The sequence below is a fragment of the Desmodus rotundus genome, chromosome 13, assembly GCF_022682495.2.
Source record: "Desmodus rotundus isolate HL8 chromosome 13, HLdesRot8A.1, whole genome shotgun sequence".
Lineage (NCBI taxonomy): Eukaryota > Metazoa > Chordata > Mammalia > Chiroptera > Phyllostomidae > Desmodus > Desmodus rotundus.
Window position 1 is genome coordinate 13,184,926 of NC_071399.1, and position 22,473 is coordinate 13,207,398.

At 38.9% G+C, this 22,473-nt stretch overlaps 1 protein-coding gene across 1 annotated transcript in view; it reads right to left on the reverse strand.

Moving 5' to 3' along the window:
* Window positions 1-22,473, reverse strand: part of TUSC3 (tumor suppressor candidate 3) — a 115,252-nt gene that overhangs the window by 43,218 nt on the left and 49,561 nt on the right. The window contains exons 3-6 of the mRNA XM_024562657.4: window positions 17,946-18,063; window positions 13,866-14,006; window positions 10,026-10,166; window positions 9,824-9,913 (exon numbers count right to left, since the gene is read on the reverse strand). Of these exons, the coding sequence (XP_024418425.2) occupies window positions 9,824-9,913; window positions 10,026-10,166; window positions 13,866-14,006; window positions 17,946-18,063 (490 nt within the window). The remainder of the gene's footprint in view (window positions 1-9,823; window positions 9,914-10,025; window positions 10,167-13,865; window positions 14,007-17,945; window positions 18,064-22,473) is intronic.

Genomic DNA, 22,473 nt, shown 5'->3' on the forward strand with positions numbered 1-22,473 from the left:
TATTTTTATACTCAAGGAGAAAAGATTACAAGTTATAGTAGAGACGTGATATTTAAAAATAGTTTTAAAACATATTATGATATAAACTCCGTATTTCAACTCATAGCTTGGGGTAAATGTACATTAAATATCTTCTGGGTAAGTCCAAATCCTTTCAAATAGGTTAAACTAGAGTATATGTATTTGTAAGTCTACATAGTCTTATAAAGAAGACTATAGACATGAGGAATATTCTTACTCTGTGGTGAAGATCATTTCATTTTATTAGTGGACATGATTATGCAAAAATATATTATATAAAACTGAAAGGAATAAACAAGACAAATAACTACCGTGGCCATTCACAGCAGGGGAATATCATATTCATCCAAGATCGTACAGAAACTACCTCAAAAAGTGACCCCTGAGCTAGGAGAGAGGAAGGAGGGTGTTAGAAGTGTAAAGAAAGGATTATTGTCCCTTCAAGAGCACTTACAATCAAAGAAAATGTATTATGTGTTCACTTGAAACCCAAATCAACAGAAAATGAAATACATCTGACTCATTATGCTACCTGCGTACCATTCTCATATGGTTTAGGCTATTCGCTAAAATGACACCAGAAGTTTAATAATATTTGGGGAGATGGAGAAAATGGATGAGAGAAAAATAAAGGAAAAGGCAGAAAGACAGACACACCTACTGTTATTTTAAAATATTCAGCATAATTGATAAAAAATAATGAGAAATTTCTCTAAGGCATATCCATTGCTTCTTTTCTTTGCGGTTATTAATCTGAAATTTTAGAAGTGATTTATAACTAAAGTATAATTTGGTCTGCAACATGAGAAAATCATACTGTGGCTTTTTAATAGAAGAAGGACACGGTATATTTTCTGTTTTGATACATAGAAGTGACATTTAGGGCATGTAGTGTTTCAGACTTGATGGGGAAAAATTCCTTAAGTATACAGAAACACTAAAACTTATTTTTTAAATGGCATTTTTTCCTTTTTAATTAAATTTAATGGGGTGACACTGGTCAATACAATTATAAAGGTTTCAAAAAAGAGAAGACTCAGAGACACAGACAGCAGCAGTATGGTGACCGCCAGAGGGAACGGGTGGGGGGTAAGTGGTGATGTACACCTTGGAACTACGTAATTTTATTAACCAATGTCACCCCAGTGAATTCAATAAAAAATTCAATAAAAAAGAATGCTTAATAATGCACCCCCCGAATTATATAGGTTTAAAATGTACAATTCTCTGATGTATCATCCGTACATTGCACTGTGTGTCCGCTTCCCAAAGCCAAATCTCCATCCCCAAGTATTTGACCCCTTTACTTCACTAAGACACATTGTAACATAACCTGCTGTTTAAATTTTATACAAATTTTCCTGTGGTTCCTAGTCTTCTAATCTAAAGATAATACAGATAATATGAATATTGAAGTGATAATTTTTAATGTTAATTCCATCCAAGTTTATGAAAACTATAATTAAATCAATGATTACCAGAGCATTATAGAGACTCAAAATATAATGATGCTTGAAAAATGTGCACTGAATGAGAAATATTGAGTTATTAAAATTTCCATGTTCTTTTTGAGGGTGCAGCAAACATAACTTTAAAATGCTTTTCTAAATGTATATGCTCATTATGAATTATGTTAATATAATTAATTTTGATAGGATGAGAATAATTTCCTTGGTGTTTAACTGCCGCAGGGGTCTACTTAGTACGTTACTCTTTCCAGTGCACTAAATAATTTTCCAAAATTGAAAAATGTTTGAACAACATGAACCAGTTAACAAGTAATTTATCCCTTTCTCTGTGGGCAGGTCAATTCTTCTTGTCTTCTCTTTGTTTTCCATTTTTTCCCTCTGAAATCACATTTACTCTGGATTCTGAGAGAGAATATTTAACTGTGTCAGATTAAGTCTGACAAATGAAAACACATTCTCATTTTCTAGTTTTATACTCCTTCTGTGCATATGCTTTCAAGGGTTTAATTACAAAGTACAAACGAACCACATGAGGGAAAACCATTTTTTTCCCCAGATATACTTAACATTTTGAAATGCTGAAACTATAACTTGAATTCTTATTTGCAAAGATTTATTCATCTATTTAGCTATTACTGATTTAACATTTATTACGTGTGAAATGCTTTGCTAGGACGTAAGGATACAAATCCCATGGTCCTTCTTAATTAACTACCAGGATCACAGGGGACAACAGCTGAAAGGAGGCAGAGCGGCAGTTTGGGTTGGCCACCAAAGCTGGTAATCAAGAGTTCAGGACCAAGAGTGCATGCAATTCGCTGTGAAGACAGGAGTCAAAACCAGATGGAGAGAAGGCACTGAGCAGCGGCCACATGCAGGAAATGAAAGCAAGGAGTTTTACCAAAGGCCAACTAGACAGACAAAAAGCATATACACATCAAAAGGAATAAAAAGATTAGGCAAAACTTGCAAGAGGTGAGACGCAGAGTCACAGCAACAAAGTGACCATGGTACTGAAAAAACAAATCCTAAAACAATTCCATCTTCCAATCCCATGCAATGCAGTAACATGTGAGGCTTTAGTGGCCGAGATGTGGGCAAATCCATCGCTCTCCGCCAGTCTGTGAGCTCCACGACATGTCTGGGCTACTCTGGCAGACACACTACCTGGAACTGAATGGGCTCTCGACAAACATTTATTGGATGGGAAAATAATGAGTAAACTAAAGGGCAGAATCTCAACTGCAAACTCTACCATATGCTTTCCGCATATCTTCAGTGTATTATTCTTTCTGATTGTTTAAAATTTGTTTATACACTGACATTCTCTTTGCTGATGGTATGAGGATCACAATGAAAGCAGTGAACACTCCTGTAAATATTTTTATACAAAGAAACCCCTACATTTAGCTTAAATAGCCCATATAATTTTTAACTTGTGACTAAAATACATCCCTCAAAGAACTAGCACATGCAACACCCCGAGGCATGAGAGTGTCAGGCTGTTTGTTACGCCTGCCCGAAACAGAAAAATCACTTCATTCATGATAAATTCTAGGTTAAGCTACAAGCCATTTTGCAATAAAATGTTTTTGGACTGCATGCAGAACACAGCTCTCGGCTTTATTAACAACTGAACTATAATGTCACGCAAATTTTTGGATTCTATTTGGTAAACCCATAGCAATCCTCAGGCAGCAGATAAAATCCAAATATTTTTTTTAATTATGTTGAGAGTTGTAACCTGAGTATAAGCTTTAGCTCGTTAAATGCATTTCATTTAAAATGACTTTATTTATTTTTTTTAACAACAAAATGTCTCTAAGGCCCATGTCCCGACACAGTTGTACAGCATCCCTTTAGCTACACGTCGGTGACCGCTTTCGCGATGACTCTCACGCTGCTCAGGGGGCCATCAGGGCCTGTGCCAAGCATAGCATCTTCACAGGGACAGGCAGACAAACTTGCGAGTCGGCATGGCACCGCGCTGTCACCATGGTGACACCATGGTGTCGGCACAGCACCATCAGTGTCTTTCACCTTGTCTGCATTACTCACCACTGCAGGTTTGAGGCAGTGAAACTTATTCTGGTACCACTTTTAGATTCATCTAGACATGTTTTACCCCACAGTTAATACATGAAAATGTGAAGCCACCAACATTACAGACTTGTTTAATATTTTAAAAAACAAATAGCTAAATGAAGACCCAGCAACATCCCCCCCAGTCTTAGTAACCCACTGCCTGATCCACTTAGTTCAGTCCAGTGAGAAAACAGAACTGTTCGAGCTAGAATCAGTGGCTCAGAGATGACACCGGCCCGTTATGTACCGACTGAGTCTGTTGATGGCCAAGAGCGCTGGACCACTCTGACTGGTGTTTCCCTAGTGCTTGTTGTTGATGGTTGGGTGAATGGGTGGTAGGGATGAGTAGCTCAGAGGACTGCAATACATTACCACTTCTGGCAAATACAACTCAAAACACAGGCCCTCTTGCCAGAACATCAGCAATAAACCTACTAGGAGGAACCGCAGGATCTGTTTACCTACGTAAGAACTGTTAAAATGTGTAATAAGTATAAAGTCATTTCTGATGGATATACATATACTTAACTCTGTATACATTTTTACACTTTTCCTTAAGGACTGTTTACAAGACATATATGATACTGGCTTAAAAACCACCCACAGTTAGTGAGACATTTTGAGTACTATTTGTTACTATTTCTTTCAGAGAGTGGCATCTGAAAAACACCAATTCAAAAGCAGGTTTCTTCATGATTTCTTTCCTCTGCTGTGGAATCTACTAGAAAAGAACCAGCCTGGCCTGTTAGTGGACGGTGCAGCAGACACTGTCTGTGAGTGCCCTGCCCATGTTCCCGGCCCCCACGCCCTCTGGGTGTCCAGCCCCACTCCCACGCCCAGCACTGCCTGGCTGGGTTTCTTCCACAGCTGAATGCTGCCAGTCTGGGGAAGCCATGCCTTTCCCAGGGAGAAGCACTAAGCAAGTGACTGAAGGGAACCTCAGCTCCCTGCACCCTACAGAGGCTCCCAGAGACCCCACAGCAGCGGCTGACATCTTTTTTGACTGCCTCCTCTTTCTGGACTGAGTTTCCCACTTCTATCCCACGTTTCCTTCTCCTCTGATATAAACTACTTTCCCTTGAATCACTGTCTTTGGTTTGGAGAAGAACCTAAACTAAGACTTTCAAAAGTGCTTATACATATATTATCATATTTTATCTCATAAATAACTACAAGGTAAGAAAAGTAGTACTAGACTCATTTCATAGAGGACCACAGAGACGAAGCACCTTGCCCTAAATCCCATGGCTGGTAGGAAGCAGAACTTAGGAAGAACTCAACCCTGTCTTCTTTCTCTGTTTCTCTGTGTCTGAACACTTCAGGCCTAACAATGGCTTTGTGGGCCAAAGACTCTCCTTCACTTGCTCTTATGTAACCCTCTTTTAAAGCACATAAAATGTCACGGACTAAATCATGTTTGCTAAGGGATATTTAAAAAAAAAGGATTATGCCCAAACTATTTACATATCAATTGTATTTACTGATGGCACTCAATGTATACAGCCATTCTAAACACTGAACTACAGGTCAGGTCTCAGGTCGCTGTGATCCTTTGAGTATACATGCTGATGGCACGGTTTCTTTGGCTGTGAAGTATCGATGGCAAAACCCTATCTAAGCGTCCCTACAGCTCTATAGCAAGGGTTCCCATTTTTAACACCCTGACATTTTGTGCCTGATGAGTTTTTGCTGGGTGGCTGTCCTTTGCACTGCAGGGTGTTTAGCAGCATCCCTGGCCTCTACTACTACTAGCTGTCAGTAGTGGGTACGTGCCCCACAGCTGTGACACCCAAAAATGAACACAGAAACTACCAACTGTCCCAGGGAAGGGGGATGGATTCATCCTTGATTGTATGACATGAGTTTTGCAGCCAAAACATTCCTTCTCGTCTTCATGAAAGACAGCTAAACTGTAAGGGCACTATAGTTTAATGCTGCATGGGAATGAAACCAATTATATCTACCTTGGTATTTCATAAGTGAAGAAAAGATGTACCTAAAAGTTACAGGGTTCCAAAGTGAAATGTGTGGAAGAAATAACAGTGGTGGTGAACCTCATGCTTCTGAAACACTGCTTAGTGGTGTTACACAGAAGGACCCCGGGCTTTTTGCCTTCTAGCCCAATGGTGGGATCTGTGATCGGCCTGTATTCCCCATTAGCAGTAGCTCGATAGAGCCACGATGGCGGGAGGCAGAACACAAACCACTCTGTAAGAAAGAGAGAAGCTATGTGAAGTAAAACAGTATTTCTGGGGAATAAGTAAAATAGATGTAAGCATACTAGTGAAAACGTAAAATGGACTGATGTTCACAAGCACAAAAACTGTGCACCAATGTCCACTTCAATTGATCCGATGTCAGTGGAAGCTCTGCACGTCGGCACTTGGGCTTAATAGCTGTACTTTGTAATTTTGTTGCCTGTTTTGCATTTTGATGACTCTATTAGTGTTTTAACAAGAAGGAAGGCAGAGGTGCCACCTCAACCCTGAAAAATCTCTTCACTTCTGTTTGGCTGCTGTTCTTTATAGCCTCTTCTTCTACGCTATGTATAGAATGTATACACTAGAAGCAATCCCTTTGTTAAACTGTGTGTATGTAGAATGTTTACATATATAATATTTGCTTGAGGTAAGAAAAGACCACTCGATTTTCAGTGGCCATTTAAGTCTTCTGTTTATATTTTGGATGTCTGGGTTGGCTTTTAATGTTCTGCATTTCATATTTGTGTGTGTGTGTGTTAATGCAACAGCATTCTCTAACCAATTAGCTACAGATAGATAATGGAATTAGCTAAGCAGTTTGCTTAACTACATAATATGCTCTCTCTCCTTGATTCGGTAGTGGCTTTCATTGGTACCTAATTTTATAATTTTCTAAATTTCCATGAGTACTTATTAATTTCATAATAAGAAAGTAAATTGCAAAAGCAGAAGTTGAAATAAGAAAAGTCCAAGTATCTTTGAAAGAATATTTCGAACAATCAAGTACTAGTACAGATAACAGAGGAACACACTCCAGGACTACACCTGGCCACACATGGCTTTAGGGCCTTATTAACAAGCCTCACCCAGACTGATGACAAGAACTGTCTGTCCAGATTATGGAGGTTTCATGATCTTTCACCCCAATTTAGTCAGTCAATCTCTATACAGAAAATAGTAGGTTTCATTATGATTTATATATTTAAGACCCTTAGATTTCTTAGAATCCTATCAAAAAACTGAAAATAATCAACAAAACAAACAACCAACCAAAATATAACCAAAGACATTGAAATTAAGAACAAACTGGCAGTAACCAGAGGGGAAGTGGGAAGGGATAAAGGAGGGGAAAGGGGAAGGGTTGTCAGGAACTATTATAAAGGACACATGGACAAAACCAAGTTGGGGGTGAGGGGGAGTGGTGGGGGGAAAATGCAGACAACTGGACTCGAACAATAAAAAATAAAACTAAAATAAAATAGATTTTAACATTAAGATTTAAACATTAACCACCGTTACTAATAATATCTATATCTAAATTTAATAAATATCTATTTATCTATATCTAATTTATCTATTTAAATTTTTTATTTTAAAATAGTGTAGTCTAATTACTATCAACGCATTCCTCAAATGACTCTTAATCGTGTTACACTGCACACCCTTCTAATCTTACCTTTACCACTTTCTCTTGGAATATTACTTTTCCTCATTTGTAAAATTTTATTCTATACCACTGGAAGAGCTATATAAATAGCCTCATTATAGCTATTTTCAAAAACATAAATCCTACATGAAAATATCTCTTGAGAAATATACCATATTTTTCAGACTATAAGATGCACCGGACTATAAGATGCTCATAGGTTTCAGAGAAGGAAAATAGGGGAAAAATAAACAAACTCACTCTGCTGCTGCACCCCACCCCCTGCGAGCCAGATAAAGTACATTTGGACTGTAAGACACACCCCTATTTTCCTCCCAAATTTGGGGAAGGGAGGAAGGGCATCTTATAGTCTGAAAAATACGGTATACAGTTTAAAATATGAAAAAAAAGTTACCAAAGAAGGATAGTGTTACTTTTCAAGTTATAGCTTGAAATTTAAACACATGTATTATAAATAAAACATTTACTATTATCATCCTACTAGACAATCATTGTTTAAGTAAAAATCCTGAGCCAGTAGCCATTTCATTTTATAAAGCAAAGTTAATCTTCTGTTTTGTTCCAGTAGTATAAAAACATTATGCAAATCAACTCATTAAAACAAAACTTAAACCACAATATCCTATTTCAATGTATGTTGACATAATGCATATTAACAAGGAGGAAGTTTTGCTACAATATGTTAAAAAGTAGAACAAGTGGAGAGTTACACACTAATGGGCAAAGCTCTTCTGCTCCTGTCCAAGGTGCTCTGTAGGCAGCTTCCAGGCCCTGTCTGTACTGCTTACAATCGATCTCTCACATAAACCTCAAACTGTATCCACATCTTTTTGGTCAAGAGTACACTTTGTGGCAAGAAGTACCTATATTTCCAAGACCTGTATGATTTCTTCCCCTTCAGTTGCTAATACTCTACTCAAATATAAGGGGGCGAAGAACTTAGGAGAAAATTTATCTTTGAAATATTTTCATTGTAGACATAAAGTTCATCATTTCTATTACTTTTGATTAAGATATAGAAAAGCTAAAAGTGTTTCCCTTTTAAAAGTACAGAAAAATGTATTTACTAATGTGCTGTTTGGGCCCCACAGTACCTTTTCCTAAAGACCATGCTAATCTCTGCGAGCAAAATGATAACGCATTTGTGGGATGCCTTGAAGGGAAGGCAGTAATTCATTGCTCAATAATGGCTTCCAATATTTTATTATTTAATTTTGAGTATTAAAGTCACTAAAATTACTCCTTTCTCTAATGACAGATTTCAAAAACACATACAAATAGCACAAACCATGCTGGAATTGCTACAGCTGATTACCCAAAGAGCCCCATGATGTCTCCATACCCTTGCCCCCTACAGGAGAAATCTGAAAATGTTCACAACCACGTGAGACTAAATTATTAGGTAGCATCAATGACTGTAACTCTGATCATTTGCAACTGGTCCCTAACACCTGATTGGGTATTTTGGGCAACTTGCAAAGGATAAACTGAATTATATCCCTATATTATAGTTCTACAAAGAAATTCAGAGAAAGTCAAAAACAATGTAGGAAGATGAGACATATGTAACTTGTTACCTTTCTTTAATATTAGAAATATTTAAAGTACTATAAGCAGTGCAGATATAAACCTCATAAGCTTATATTATATACATTTATATTTATAGAGAATTTATAACATTATTTTACTCTGCTCAGAAATGCAGTTTTAGAAATTAGCAATTATTATTTTAGGTGTGGTAGTGTTATTGTGGTTATGACTTTTAAAGAAGACCTTATCTTTTTAGAAACATCTACTGAAATATTTATGTGTGAAATGAAATGGCATTTCAAAAGAACCCAACAGCAGGTGCAGAGAATTGGGTGGGAGAATAGATGAAACTCTATCGGTCATGAGTCGGTAATCAATTAAGTTTGGCGATGGGTACACGATGGACATCATTACATTATCCTCTCAAAATCTAATTTCCAAAAGAAAAAGGGCACATTTTCAAATGATTATTAACCTCCACCAACCTAAGACTCAAGCCCCAAAGACAGTATTCTGCAGAATTGATCTGTTACAATATTTCCCACCAACCAAAGGGAAAGGGAAGACAACAAACTAAGTTACGTGAATTCAGTAGCAGTTACTAATGTGAACTCTGCTAGTGACTGACCTACACATCAATTTCCCTGTTAATTTTATGGCAAACAGTTCCTAGGATTCCAAAACAATAACTGCCAGAGTTCTGAGTACTGTTTTAATTCATCTCTTCTGAAATAAATTAAATTTACCTTGATGGGACACTGGCTACAAACTATCCCTATTTTCTCTTGTGACATTATGTATTATTGCCATAGCTGTATATACACAATTGAAAAAACAGTGTTCGCATATAAATTTAATGTTGTGGGTACACCGATTTTTTAATCAAAACTAAAGCAGTCCTCACACTAATACGTACACACACACACACACGTACATGGCAGAGGTAGTAAGTGAGAAGAGGGAGAACACGACTTACATACACAATCCTCTCTTACTAAATAAGCACACTTTGATTCCTACATGAAGCAGAAACGGAGTTCAGGATAGTGACGCTGAGGACATGCACCTACCACTTGTCCATTGTGCGGGTTCTTGTGCGCGTACGGAGGTCCGCGGATATGATTCCACATCTGCCCAGAAGTCATGGCAAAGACTATACACTGAAAGACAGGGTGCAATGCGTTTCCGTTGTAATAACCATCCAGCTCGTTTGTTAATTTACACAACTGCTATTTTGTAAAAATAGGGAAAAAAGTACCATGGGTAACATACCAGCGATACCATGGCCCAGCCAGTCTTGTTGTAGATGAACTCCAAGTTGTTCCTTCTCAAATAGAGCAAACCGCCGACGAGTGACACTAACAGGGCCAAGGCGATGGTGCCGGAGTAGTTAGGTGGTCTGAACACGCGAATCTGCAAAAATGCAGTGCAAATGTCAGGCGAAAGAAAAGTACTAATCTCTTCTCCTGCCCATATTCTAAGTTCTTCCAGTCTTCAATGCAAATATTTAGAAAGGGGCTCCCTTAATTTTCATACCTGGCATTAACATACCTTTTCCTCTTTAGAAGTCAAAAATATATGCCTTAAAACCTCATGGCTATGAGCAAAGTCTGCTCTTCATTTTAGGTGAATACGGATAAACACCTGCTTGTATTCAGCCCAGAGCTGTTCCGATTAATCCATGGAACACAGATCATTTAGTAAAGAGCAAAGGTGAGGTGGGGGTATAATATTTGTATTATTGCATTTGGGACTTTTTAAAGGCTTCCTACAAACAGCCTTACTGGGACATAATCCGCATGCCACACAGCTCACTGTTCTAACTGTAAAGTCAATGGTTTTCAGCACATGCACCACCGTGTGCGACCGTCACCACAGTCAGTGTCAGAAGACCAGAACCACATTGAAGGGAGGCCCGTACAGGCCCTTTAGCACTGACTCCCTTATTCCTTTGCCCTCCAGCCCCAAGCAGCCACTTCTGCGCTTTCTGTCTCAACGGATTTACCTATTCTGGACTTCCATATACTATGTGGTCTTTTGTAACTGGCCTCTTTCCCTTAGCACAATGTTTTCAAGGGGCATCCTTGTTGTAGCACAAGTCAGGACTTCATTTCTTCCCATGGGCGAATGAATACTCCATGGTATGCATACACCACATTTTATTTACCCATTAATCAGCTGATGGTCACTGGGTCTTTTCTACCTAGTGACTACTATGAATGATGCTGCTATAAACGTTCTTACACAGAGTTTTGTGTGGGCATACGTTTCCATTTCTCTCGGGTATATGTGAAGGAATGGAATTGCTGGATCCTATGGTAACTATATGTTTAATAGTTTAATAGTTTGAGGAATTGCTGAACAGTTTCCAAAGTGGCAACACTATTTTGCATTCCCACCAGTGGTGTACGAGGGTTCCAATTTCTCCATTTACTTGCCAACATATATTATCTCACTGATTTTAGCCATCCTTGTGTGTGGAGTGGGATCTCATTCTGGTTTGATCTGCAGTGCCCTGATGACTAATGATGCTGAGCAGCTTTTCAGGTACTTATTGGACATTTGTGTACTTTCGCTGCAGAAACGTTTATTCAGATCCTTTACCCATTTTAACTAAGAGTTGTAAGAGCCCTGTAAATATGCCAGATGTAAGTCCCTCCTAAGAAAAGTGATCTGTGTGCATTTTCTCCCACTCCGAGGGCTGTCCCTCACTCTCATGACGATGGGCACAAAGGCTCCTTTTCAGAAGAAGACATAATTCCTAGGAAGTCATGATCTCACCGTGTGTGCAGATCTTGGTTCTGATAACATTCACCACTAAAGACACCAAGGCTCCGAGGAGACATGGCTAATTAAGTGCTGGCTAGGGCAGATAAGTGGACGCAAGATGGGCCTGAAATAGACCCACTGGAGTTTATCACACTCCCTGACCTCAGATGTTACTACAAACCTACCAGAAGCAAAACAGCATGGTATTGGCAGACCAATGGAACAAAATTAAGGGTCCAGAAATAAACGCACGAATATATGGACAAAAAATGTGTTTTTTTAAAGATTTTATTTATTTAGTTTAGACAGAGGGGGAAGGGAGGGAGAAAAAGAGGGAGAGAAACATCAGTGTCTGGTTGCCTCTCACATGCCCCCTACTGAAGACCTGACCTGGGCCACAACCCAGCATGGGCCCTGACTGGGAATCTAACCAGGAACCCTTTGGTCCACAGGCCAGCACTCAATCTACTGAGCCACACCAGCCAGGGCACAAAATATGGTTTTATAAAGAAGGCACAAACATACAATGGAGAAATCAAAGCCTCTTCAATAAATGGTGCTGGGAAAATTGGAAAGCCACATGCAAAAGAATGAAACTAGACTGCTGACCCCATGCACAAAAATTAACTCAAATATAAGGCCTGAAACAACAAAACACATGAGAGAGAACGTAAGTACTAGACTTATGGACCTTGGTCTCAGAGGAGTTTTTGTGAACTTGACCCCAAAGGCAAGGGAAGTAAAGGCAAAAATTAATGAATGGGACTAGATAGAACCAAAAGTTTCTGTATAGCAACAGAAACCATCAACACAACAAAAAGGCAACCAACCAAATCGGAGAAGATATTTGCAAACAATATCTCCAATAAGGGACCAATATCCAAAATGTATAAAGAACTCATACAACTCAACAACAACAACACAAACCACTCCAATTAAAAATGCAAAGAGAACCTGAACAGACACTTTCCCCACGAAGACATACAGACGGCCAAAAGACGCTCGACACTCTTGATGAAAAGATGCTCAGCTTCACTAGCTATAAGGGAAATGCAAATCAAAACCACACTGAGATACCACTTCACACCTGTTAGAATGACTATTGTCAAGACAAGAAATAACAAGTGTTGGAGAGGATGTGGAGAAAAGGAAACTCTTATTCACTATGATGAGAATGTAAATTGATGTAGCCTCTGTGGAAAGTAGTCCAGAGGTTCCTGAAAAATTAGTAAGAGTTACCATGTGACCCAGCAATCCCTCTTCTGGATATCTACCTGAAAAAAAAATGGAAAAAACTTATTCATAAAGCTATATGCACCCCTATGTTGATTGCAGCATTAGTCACAAGAGCAAAGCCATGGAAACAACCTAAGTGTCTTTTGACTGATGATAGGATAAACAGAAGATGGTGCATGCATACAATGGAACACTGCTTAGTCATAAGAAGGAGTAAATATTGCCATTTGTGACAAATGGATGGATCTCGAGAGTATCACGGTAAGTAAAATAAGTCAATGGGAAAGGACAGAACCATATGATTTTACTCATATGTGGGGTATAAAACAGAAAGAAACAAAGAAACAAACTCACAGACACAGACACTGGTAACGTTGTTGCCAGAAAGGGAGTAGGGGTGGGATGAAGAAGGAGGGTAAGAGAGTCATATGTGAGGTGACAGAGGAGTCTAGACTTTGGGCGGAGAGCACAAAATGCAAATACAAACAAGGCTTATAAAACTGTACACCTAAAACTTATATAACGTTATTAACCAAGGTTACTCCAATAAATCTAATTTAAAAAAGAATAAAGTGACTTCCTCTTAAAAAAATTTCTATGGCTAAGTAATTTCAATCACCCTCAATTATATCCTTTAGATAAATTCCATAGATAAAGATATGACACCTACTCTTAGTTATTCCAATTTATAGTCCCACGAATAGTAAATGTGGCATTTTCTCCGATAGCTCATGAAGAGAGAGTGTTATCCCATCTTTACTTGCCCAAAAGATAGATAAAAATTATACATCTTGCTTTTTAATTGGAATTCCTTTGATCGTTAATACCACTGAGAAATATTCAGCATATTTTTTACCCTCTGAAATTACTTTGTGCCTAACTCACATACTGTTTAATGGTTCTCAGACTATCATTGTTCTAAAAACCATTTAGATTCACCTAACTCGGCCAGAGTTTAGTTTATGCCATATAGCTATCAGACAGTTTTCTCCAAGCAAGGAAAAATGCTGCATAGAGAAATTTTAAAAATCCTGTGGCCTTATTACAATGCTCTAACCAACCAAGCTAATTAGTCGGCTATTAAAACTGCAGGGAATAAAAACATACATGGACATCCGTCCTGTCAGCAATCCACTTCGCTAGCTGTTCAGCCGCAAATCCGATTCTTTGAAGGTCAAAAGTATCAGCTCTCTTAGGTCTGCCTTTGGGGGGAAAGTGCATGAATGTAGGAGCAGAGTTCATGTTGAGCTGTAAAACATGAGGCAAGAAAACACTAAATATAACATCAGCCCAGCAATCTTTTTTTGTCCTTAATCTAACATTTTATTTTTTTCTGCATGAATTTTGGGAGGATAGAATTTATTATGAAAACCCCAGTGGTTTCCCGAACTTAATTACTGTTTTATTCACCTTAATGCACTACTGAATAAAAAAGAACTTATAAATTTGGCTGTTCGCTGAACCTTCCCATTTAACATACATCATTCATATTCTCTGCTGTATCCTCTATATTTTATCAGCCATTTCGTTCTTTTTCTATCTTGGAGTCTGTATCAAAGAATGAAGTAATTTAAAGTGCAAAATAGAAATACTGTAATTTGGCAGGGCATCTCTTCTTGAGCAGTCATTGAAGAAAAAGTACTGGCATTGAATGAACGATATAAATATATGATGGCCTTAATTTCAAACCAATTAGTAGAAGATTGACTTCTCTGTTAAACTTGAAAAACTGTTTAAAAATGATAATGACTATAACAGAAGCCAGCATTTTGGCCCTAAACAACTTGAATTTACCCAACTGTCGCACAAATTCATAATGATAATCTTTTTCTGCTCAATTATCTATTAAGTGAACTATCTTGAAATGGTTGTATCTCACTATTGTTTTCTAAAGGTAATTTTTATTCAAAAAGTATATGAATAGAATATGAGCACAGTATACATGGTGCTTGTTAACAATTAATATCTAAACACAAGTATTAATTAACTTACACTGAGGAGTAAATCACAAAAATAAACTTCTTGCTGCCCAGGCGTCATGAAATTAGAAGACAAAACATTTTTGGCCCTGACTTGAACTATCGTTTAGCATTTCCCATAAAAAGCAAAATCAACAAATGCGAGACCACGGCTGACATCGGGGTAAAGCCACAGCAGTATCAGCAGTGGTCTTGCTGATGTGCCCATAAAACGTGATGCACGTTTTAACATCTTTAAAGTGGAGCGAGAGTCCCAGTTCCCTTCCTCCCGTGTGTTCTCCCACTCCAGACCTCACGTGTGATTCCCTGACAGACAGGTGCACCAGGGGATAGCTACAGCCCACAGGTAAATGTAACATTTCAAGGGAAGAAGTCCCAGCAGTGAACAATCAGAAAACCCACACTAAGGTTTAACATCCTAGAATTTTAGAATTTAAAAAAATCGTATAATTCAGCTTTCATCTTAATTAAAACGTACAAATCCCCCACAGGTACAACACAGCAGGGGACAACCGGGACTGATTTCTGGTCCCGCGCTCCTTCTCACACACTGTCTTCATGAACTCCCTGGCCTGGTGTCGGGCACTGAGCCTCGGCCACCACATGGGAGTCACGTGTAAGTCAAGCACTTGTCCAGCAAGTCCCCAGCGTGCCAGGAATTGCCAAATTTCCACACTTGTTATCAATTCTGTATTCTGACACCACAGTATTGCTGCCAGTGCTTTCCAACATCAGTGTAGAGAGAGGACTTCCACAGAATGTGGTTCGATAGTTAATGAGAGAGAAAACATAGGAACTGAACATCTTTTAGTGGGTCTCAAGTAAAACGAAATACATACTTTTCCATTTTTGTGGATTATAATTCCCCATGAAAATCATTAACTGCTATGACTTTTACGCATTTCTGCATTTGAAATGGAGACTCCTGTCGCTAAGGCGAGGGCTGGGTTTGGAAGAGAAAAAGCAGTCCCTTTGGTGACTCTGCTGAGTCGGGATTAGCCTGAGGAAGGTTTTCAATTAAAAACAATCTTGACTTTAACTTGCATATCTGTGCCAAACTTCAGAAAGTGTTTAAAGCACAGAAGAGGTTTCAACGATTGTATCTAACAGTACAGCCACTCAGCTATACGCTGGCAGCCTATAGTCCGTACAAGCACAGGACAGGGCTGCCTGGTCCCACAGTTCTGCTTAATCTGAATTAACTGCCAATCGTTTAAAGACTGAGGAACTTCATATAGAAACGCATATTTGGATCCCCTCTTAGAAAAACAGATCTACCTACACGTGGCTTGTGTTTCTTCTGTCTAGAGCTGAGCTGGGCTGAGTCTCACGGAGGTCAAGCTGGTCCCTCCAGTTTGCTGAGGTTCCCCACCCACACCAAAGTGTATCCTCAACAGTGAGACCAAGGGTCAGTTGCAGGGCATTTTGCTGATTTTATTTCTTACCATACTTGGGAGAAAAGTGAAATAGCAGTGGTTCGATGAAAGATTTATTTTCTTAAAAATCTAAGAAAGATTTTGTTATAATAAATATAGGAGAGAGAATATTTACTTGTGGCAAATGAAGAACTAACGTGTTTAGTATACTAAGTATGTATATAAATAAAAATACCATGACAAAGTGAAACTAACCCAACCTACTTTCTTTGTCTAGTTTGCAGCCCGGCAGCACAGAGGTTGGGCTGGAAGCTTCTGCTCTAGCACTCAGCTTGGGCCTGGATGACTAGTTCCTAATGGGCAGAGAGGGTTCATACATAAATAACGAAGAGCACTTGCATCTCATGACCTCTAAGGCCAATTCTGAGATTCTGTAGAGACTTACACATTATAGGAAAGAATATTTGGTTCTTACGGTACTGTAGTTTTCCTGTATAAGGTTATTTGAAGTTACATGTTTCTGTGTCTTTATTTTCATGGTATTATTACTATCATTATCAGCGCCCTCGTCTGTAAGCTCCCCATGGGGAAGAACTGTGTACGCTTTTCTTGCCGGTTCATTGCTCCTGTAGGAGAGTAGGTACTCAATAATATTTGCGGAATAGAGGAACAAAAATAAACATCCTCGAAATGCAAAATAAATTTTTGGAGGACGAAAGAAGTGAAGAATACTAAAAGAAAGACCGAGGGTAAAGTGAAGGTAAAAGAGGGAACTTATCTTATTCAACTAGAAACTGGCAAAAATGAACAAATAATCAGTCTGGAAGCAAACAAGCAAGAATACTCACTAATGACCCACTAACAGTTAGTGAGCTAGATTCTTTACAGAACTAAATGCTTTCCCATGACCCAGTAAAGCATTATGCCAAAGAGCATCCTATGTGAGAAAAATGAAATAGACCAGGACCAAGATCGATGACGCCTGGCAGTGCGACTTTTACACTTGGAAGGCGCTGATACATGACTGTAAATGACAACGTGTCAGTCTGCTCAGGCTGCTGTAACAGGACACCACAGGTGGGTGGCTCAAAGAAGGAAACCTATCTCCTCACAGTTCTGGAGACTGAGCGTCTAAGACCAAGGTTCCAGGAGGGTTTGCTGCTGGGCAGCCCTCTCTCGCTGGCGTGAAGAGGGCTGCCTTCTGGCTGGCTGTCCTCACGTGGCTCTCTGTCCTCTGTGCACACACCCCTCGTAGCTCTTCCTAGAAATCCCATCTAGAAAGTGGTGTCCTCCTTCGACACCACCTGAAGGAGGGGGTTAGGGTCCCATCCTTACAACGTCATCTAACCATAATTACCTCCTTAAGGTCCCTATCTCCAAAAAAACCCGGTCACATTGGGGCTAGGGATTCAACACATGAATTTGGGAGGGACACAATTCATTCCACAACAGAGAACAAACATTTTTTAAAAAAATCTAATATTTTGTATGTAAAATTATCTGTATCTCCCATATGGGAAGAAGTGAAGGTTAAGTAAAACCTTACATTGACTTTTATATAAACTTTCATAAATTTCTGCACAATACTACCTTAAACCACATACAATTAAATATCAAATTACATGCAAAAGTTAAATGTGTTTACCATACTCACTAATGGCAAACACTCTCAATAACAAAAATAATAGCTGTATTTTAATCACATCAAATAAGGCATTAAAACTACTGTTGTATTTAACTTATTTGATAAATGGTATTTTTATCTGACAAGCCAAAAGGTATCAACATAACCAACTCTTAAATATATTAGAAAAATCGAATGTTACGTTTACCTGTTGAAAAACATCTGTCCCCTCGTCATAGTCCACCATGCTGAAGAAGAGCTTGTTGCAAAAGGCAGATGAATAGCGCCAGGAGTTGGCCAGTATCTGGTATTCTTCATTAGCTTGCCTAGGAAGAGTGGGGGAGCGGGGTAGAGACGTGTCAGTATTCCAGCGCTAAAGAAGCTGCCAGACACGATCATTCTAGGGCAGGAGCTGGCCAGTTTTTGTGATGGAAAGCAAGTTAAGAATAACTTTTCAAAATATTTTTAAATGGCTGTAGAAAAATTTTAAAAATGAAATATTCCACGACATGGGAAGACTATATAAAATTCCAATTTTATAGTTCATAAATAAAAGTTTACTTCTACAGAATCACAGTGATTCATTTCCACTTTTTTCTGGCGCTATTTTGCTATAAAAGGGCACAGTTGAGTGGTGGTAACTGAAATGGTATGGGCCAAAGCCCATCCTGGCACTTTAAAGTTCAACAACTCTTATTCTAGAGGATAAAATCATTTTGCAGCATCTCATATACATATGTGTGTATGTGGTGGGTGTGTGTATATTTTTAAATCCTCTGATAATTTTAGTGAGAGGCATAGAGCTTTTTAAAGAATATTTGCAATTCAGTTTAACACAGAAACAATAATCATGAGAACATATTTTAAAATTGTAAATAGTTATACTGCACTTTTATATATCCCGATTATCTAAAAATACATTTACATTCAAAACTAAAAGCAAGCAAAACGGCACAGAGAAATAAACAGCACAAACAAGCCCTCCTCTAAGAGTGTATTTCCATTTATTTTAAATAAATTTCTGTTGGATATTTTACTGACTTCCCAATAATAAAGCTCTACATCTAGGTGTAGGGATGGGATAGGAACAGTGACATGGTGTTTGGAAGGGTGTAAGCACAGTAATGGAAACAGTAAGTGACTGCTAAAACATTAATAAAATGACAGAGTTCTTCTTCCACACAGTAGTAGCTGATTATTCACAGGAGTTTGGGGGAGTGTCTCTCCTAAAAATGGAAGTAAAGAAATAAAGTATACTTCCACAATAACAAAAGTACTTGAAGTAAAAGTCAGCAGCAGATACAAGATTTCAAGACTATCTGGAAAGTAAGGTAGTGTAAAAACTTTGATGGAGAACACTGCACTCTCAAGGGGACCCAGGACAAAGCTAGGAAAAACACTGGATGGGAGGCAGCAAAGATGCTGGGTCTGAGAGTTTATCTTGTGAACAAGTGAGCCCGGTACTGTTTCATGGATGCTGGCAGAAGACCGGAGAGTCCTGGGTCAGAGACAAAGGACATTGTGGCTTCCTGTTCGTTGGCACCGACCCCCAGACCCCCAAGTCTCACAGGGTGATACAGAAGGTCCTCTGCGGCTGCCTGCGCACACCACTGACTGTGTTACCAGAAAGGAACACTGAGTTTGAGGGACTTCCCGTTGGTAGAGTGACTGATACCAAACGTGTGCCGTGTTCAGTGGGGGACATGACCTCGCCACTTACGGCTTGTCCTTGCACACACGACACTCCGCATCCTGGGCAAAGCGGCGAGAGCGTGCGGAGTGCTGTTTCTCCCACATGTAGTCACCCACACACACACAGAGAACAATGTCATGCAAAACGGGAACAGAGAAAATAAAAGAGAGCACTTACGAATTTTAAATACAAGTGTTTGGATTATATCAATATCAGAAGATAGAGTTCAGTAAAATTCACAGAACAAAAAATGATACAGGAGGACTATGTTGGTGGTAAGGGAGAAAAAGGGACCTGGAGATTTAACCCAATACATGAAATTTTCAAACAGAAGGAGACCCAGAGAGAGAAGAGAGACAAAATGAAGGAAATATTTCTGGAGACAACACAATTCAAGGAGTCTAAGTCTTCAAAATAAAATTATTTTCCAAGTTCTCAATAAAAGGAATAAGAAAAAATCAACACCTAGATGTATTATAATATTTCAAAACATTATGCGTAAGAAGATCCTAAAAGTCTTCAAGGAAAAAAAAATACATAACAAAGGCTGACAATGGAATGGGACTAGACTGATCAGTAGCAACAGATAACAGAACAGTTCCTTCACAGTTTTGAAGGCACGTAATTTTCCATCTAGAATTCTATACTAAGACAATCCAGTTTGAAATAAGTATTTTCTAAGAAACATAGGAATCTGAGATTACCTTAGGATATAATTGATAGGTAAAAAGGTAATGTGAATAAAAATATAAGAAAACCTGAGACTATGATAGAAGCTCTGGAAGACAGGGGAAAGGGCAACCAGAAGTATGGTAAGGCAAGAAGGGTGGAAGATGTTTTAAGAAAGCTGTGATCCAACTATGAAGCTATGAAGTACAAGTTAGGACAGGACTTCATTTGGGCTTTGAGATGAAGAGAATAGATTCTAAGCAATCACTCTAATCAGAAGGAGCTGGAAAACTTTAAGACTATAGCAAGTAAGACATCTGGTCCCACAACAAGAAAAACTAGGAAATCAACATAAAATGCAAGGTCTAAATATGAAGCAAATTAAAATGTACATTATTTTCATTAATTGAAGATGAAGATTAGTGATTTTGAACATTTTCTTTTGAGTGGGACGGAGATCATAAACAATGGCACTGTAGAAGAAAAACAATCACAACCTACTACTTTGCAGTCAATGCTATTTATGTAGAAATAATAAAAATACTGCTTACTACCATTCCTCATTCTAAATTAACCTAATGGGAACACAGATGCAATGGCAGTTACAGCAGAGAATGGAAATGCCATCAACGGTCACCATAAAGAAGCACCGTGAGCAGGACTTGGCAGGCAAAGCGGACAAAGGAGAGGTGATGGGGATGGGTGTACTTGCTATTCTTCACCTCACCAATTAGAAAATCAACACATATAGTTTACAGTTAATGGACAAGAAACAGAAGGATGCTATTTACTGTTATAATAACAAAAGAAAAACTAAAAAGCTATAAAAAAGGGTTGAGATGAGTGAAATCCTCACCTATTAAGAAATGTAAAGATCAAGTCTTTGCATGTATGAAATGAATATGAGTATGTATGAGACAGTGGTATGAGAATAACACTTAGAGATATGAAACTTCACCGGAAGAAGACAATGCAAAGGGGTAACAGTGGCGGCCGTGGCCAAGATCGAGGGCAAGGGCTTCGCAATGTAGTTGTTCATTGTGGGCCCTTTTTTAATTAGCAAGGAGCACATAACACTGCTGATTAAAATACAGATATTAAAAAGGGCTAAATATGAACAGGGCCGTAATATGAGGTCATTTCGCATAAAGACCTGAGCACTTTGTTTTATTAGAGCATAGTGTGAAAACCGATCACTGTGAGGATGAGCCCGGGACCACTGTGCTTGGTTGGCAGAGAGTTATATAGTGTATTTTTAGAATATGCTCAATAAAAATAGCTGCAAACCTTTAAAGGTGGTGGTGGTTAAATAAGATTTAATTCATTATAATTCACTGAAAAAGTATTTACTGAGCAGCTAATAGTAAGAAAAGAGCTAACCTCTAAGGTCTCTGCTCTTAAGGAGTTGGTTTTTTAGTGGAAGACATAACAAATAACCAAATAATACATACAAGTAATTAAAAGCTAAAATATACACTGAGGAAGCAAATACAGGGGATGGTATCACAGAAAATAAGGTGGATCTCCTTAGATGGCAGGGTCATGGTTCCTCAGATGAAGTGAAAGTCCATACAGCTTGCATCCCAGGGGGAGAGAGAACCCCCCAGTCCCTGAAAAGAGCTCGAGAAGGACCCTTTCAGAGAGCAGGACCAGCAGGCGTGGGAGCCTGGAGAGGGGCAGAAGGGCAGATGCGGAGCGCTGAGAGGCTGCGGGATGGACCAGACTACCCCGGCCCAGGGAATGAATGAATGAACACACCCGGCCTGCACAGCGTACACCGCCCCCCCCCCCCCCCTGGGGACACCGGCCTCACTGCTCCTCTTCCCACACTAAGATCGAAACAGAGCTCAAAGCACCAGCAGCCCTGAGGTCGGACCTGATTTTCTGTCACACGGAACGCAGTCTTACTGGTAGGGACTCCAGACGGCGGTTTTCAAAGAGAAAAGGTGTTAACAACTGCCTAAGCGAATGGGCGCCGACCACCGGGTAGGTCTGAGCACCTGGCCATACTAATGCACCTTAGAGACCAAGGCCGCCTTGAAGAGTGTTTACAGCAGGGCATGACAATGAAGAAAATGGTGTATTTTTACACATAAGAATATTTTACATAAAAATTTTTTACACAATTTTTTTTAACTTTTTAAGTGTAACCTAGGAAAATAGCAAATCATCAAAAACTGGCATTTTTTTGTGAGGATGTTTTAAGAAATAAAAATGCCTCAACTGGAAAAGTATACATGAAGAAAAGAATCAAATTTTAGGATTCACCATATATATATAGTATCTAATGGAATGGCAGCAGAGATAATGTTGAATTTCTTTCTCTTATATGTTAGAACCCAGCACAGACCTACTACTCCCTCGTAAGTATACA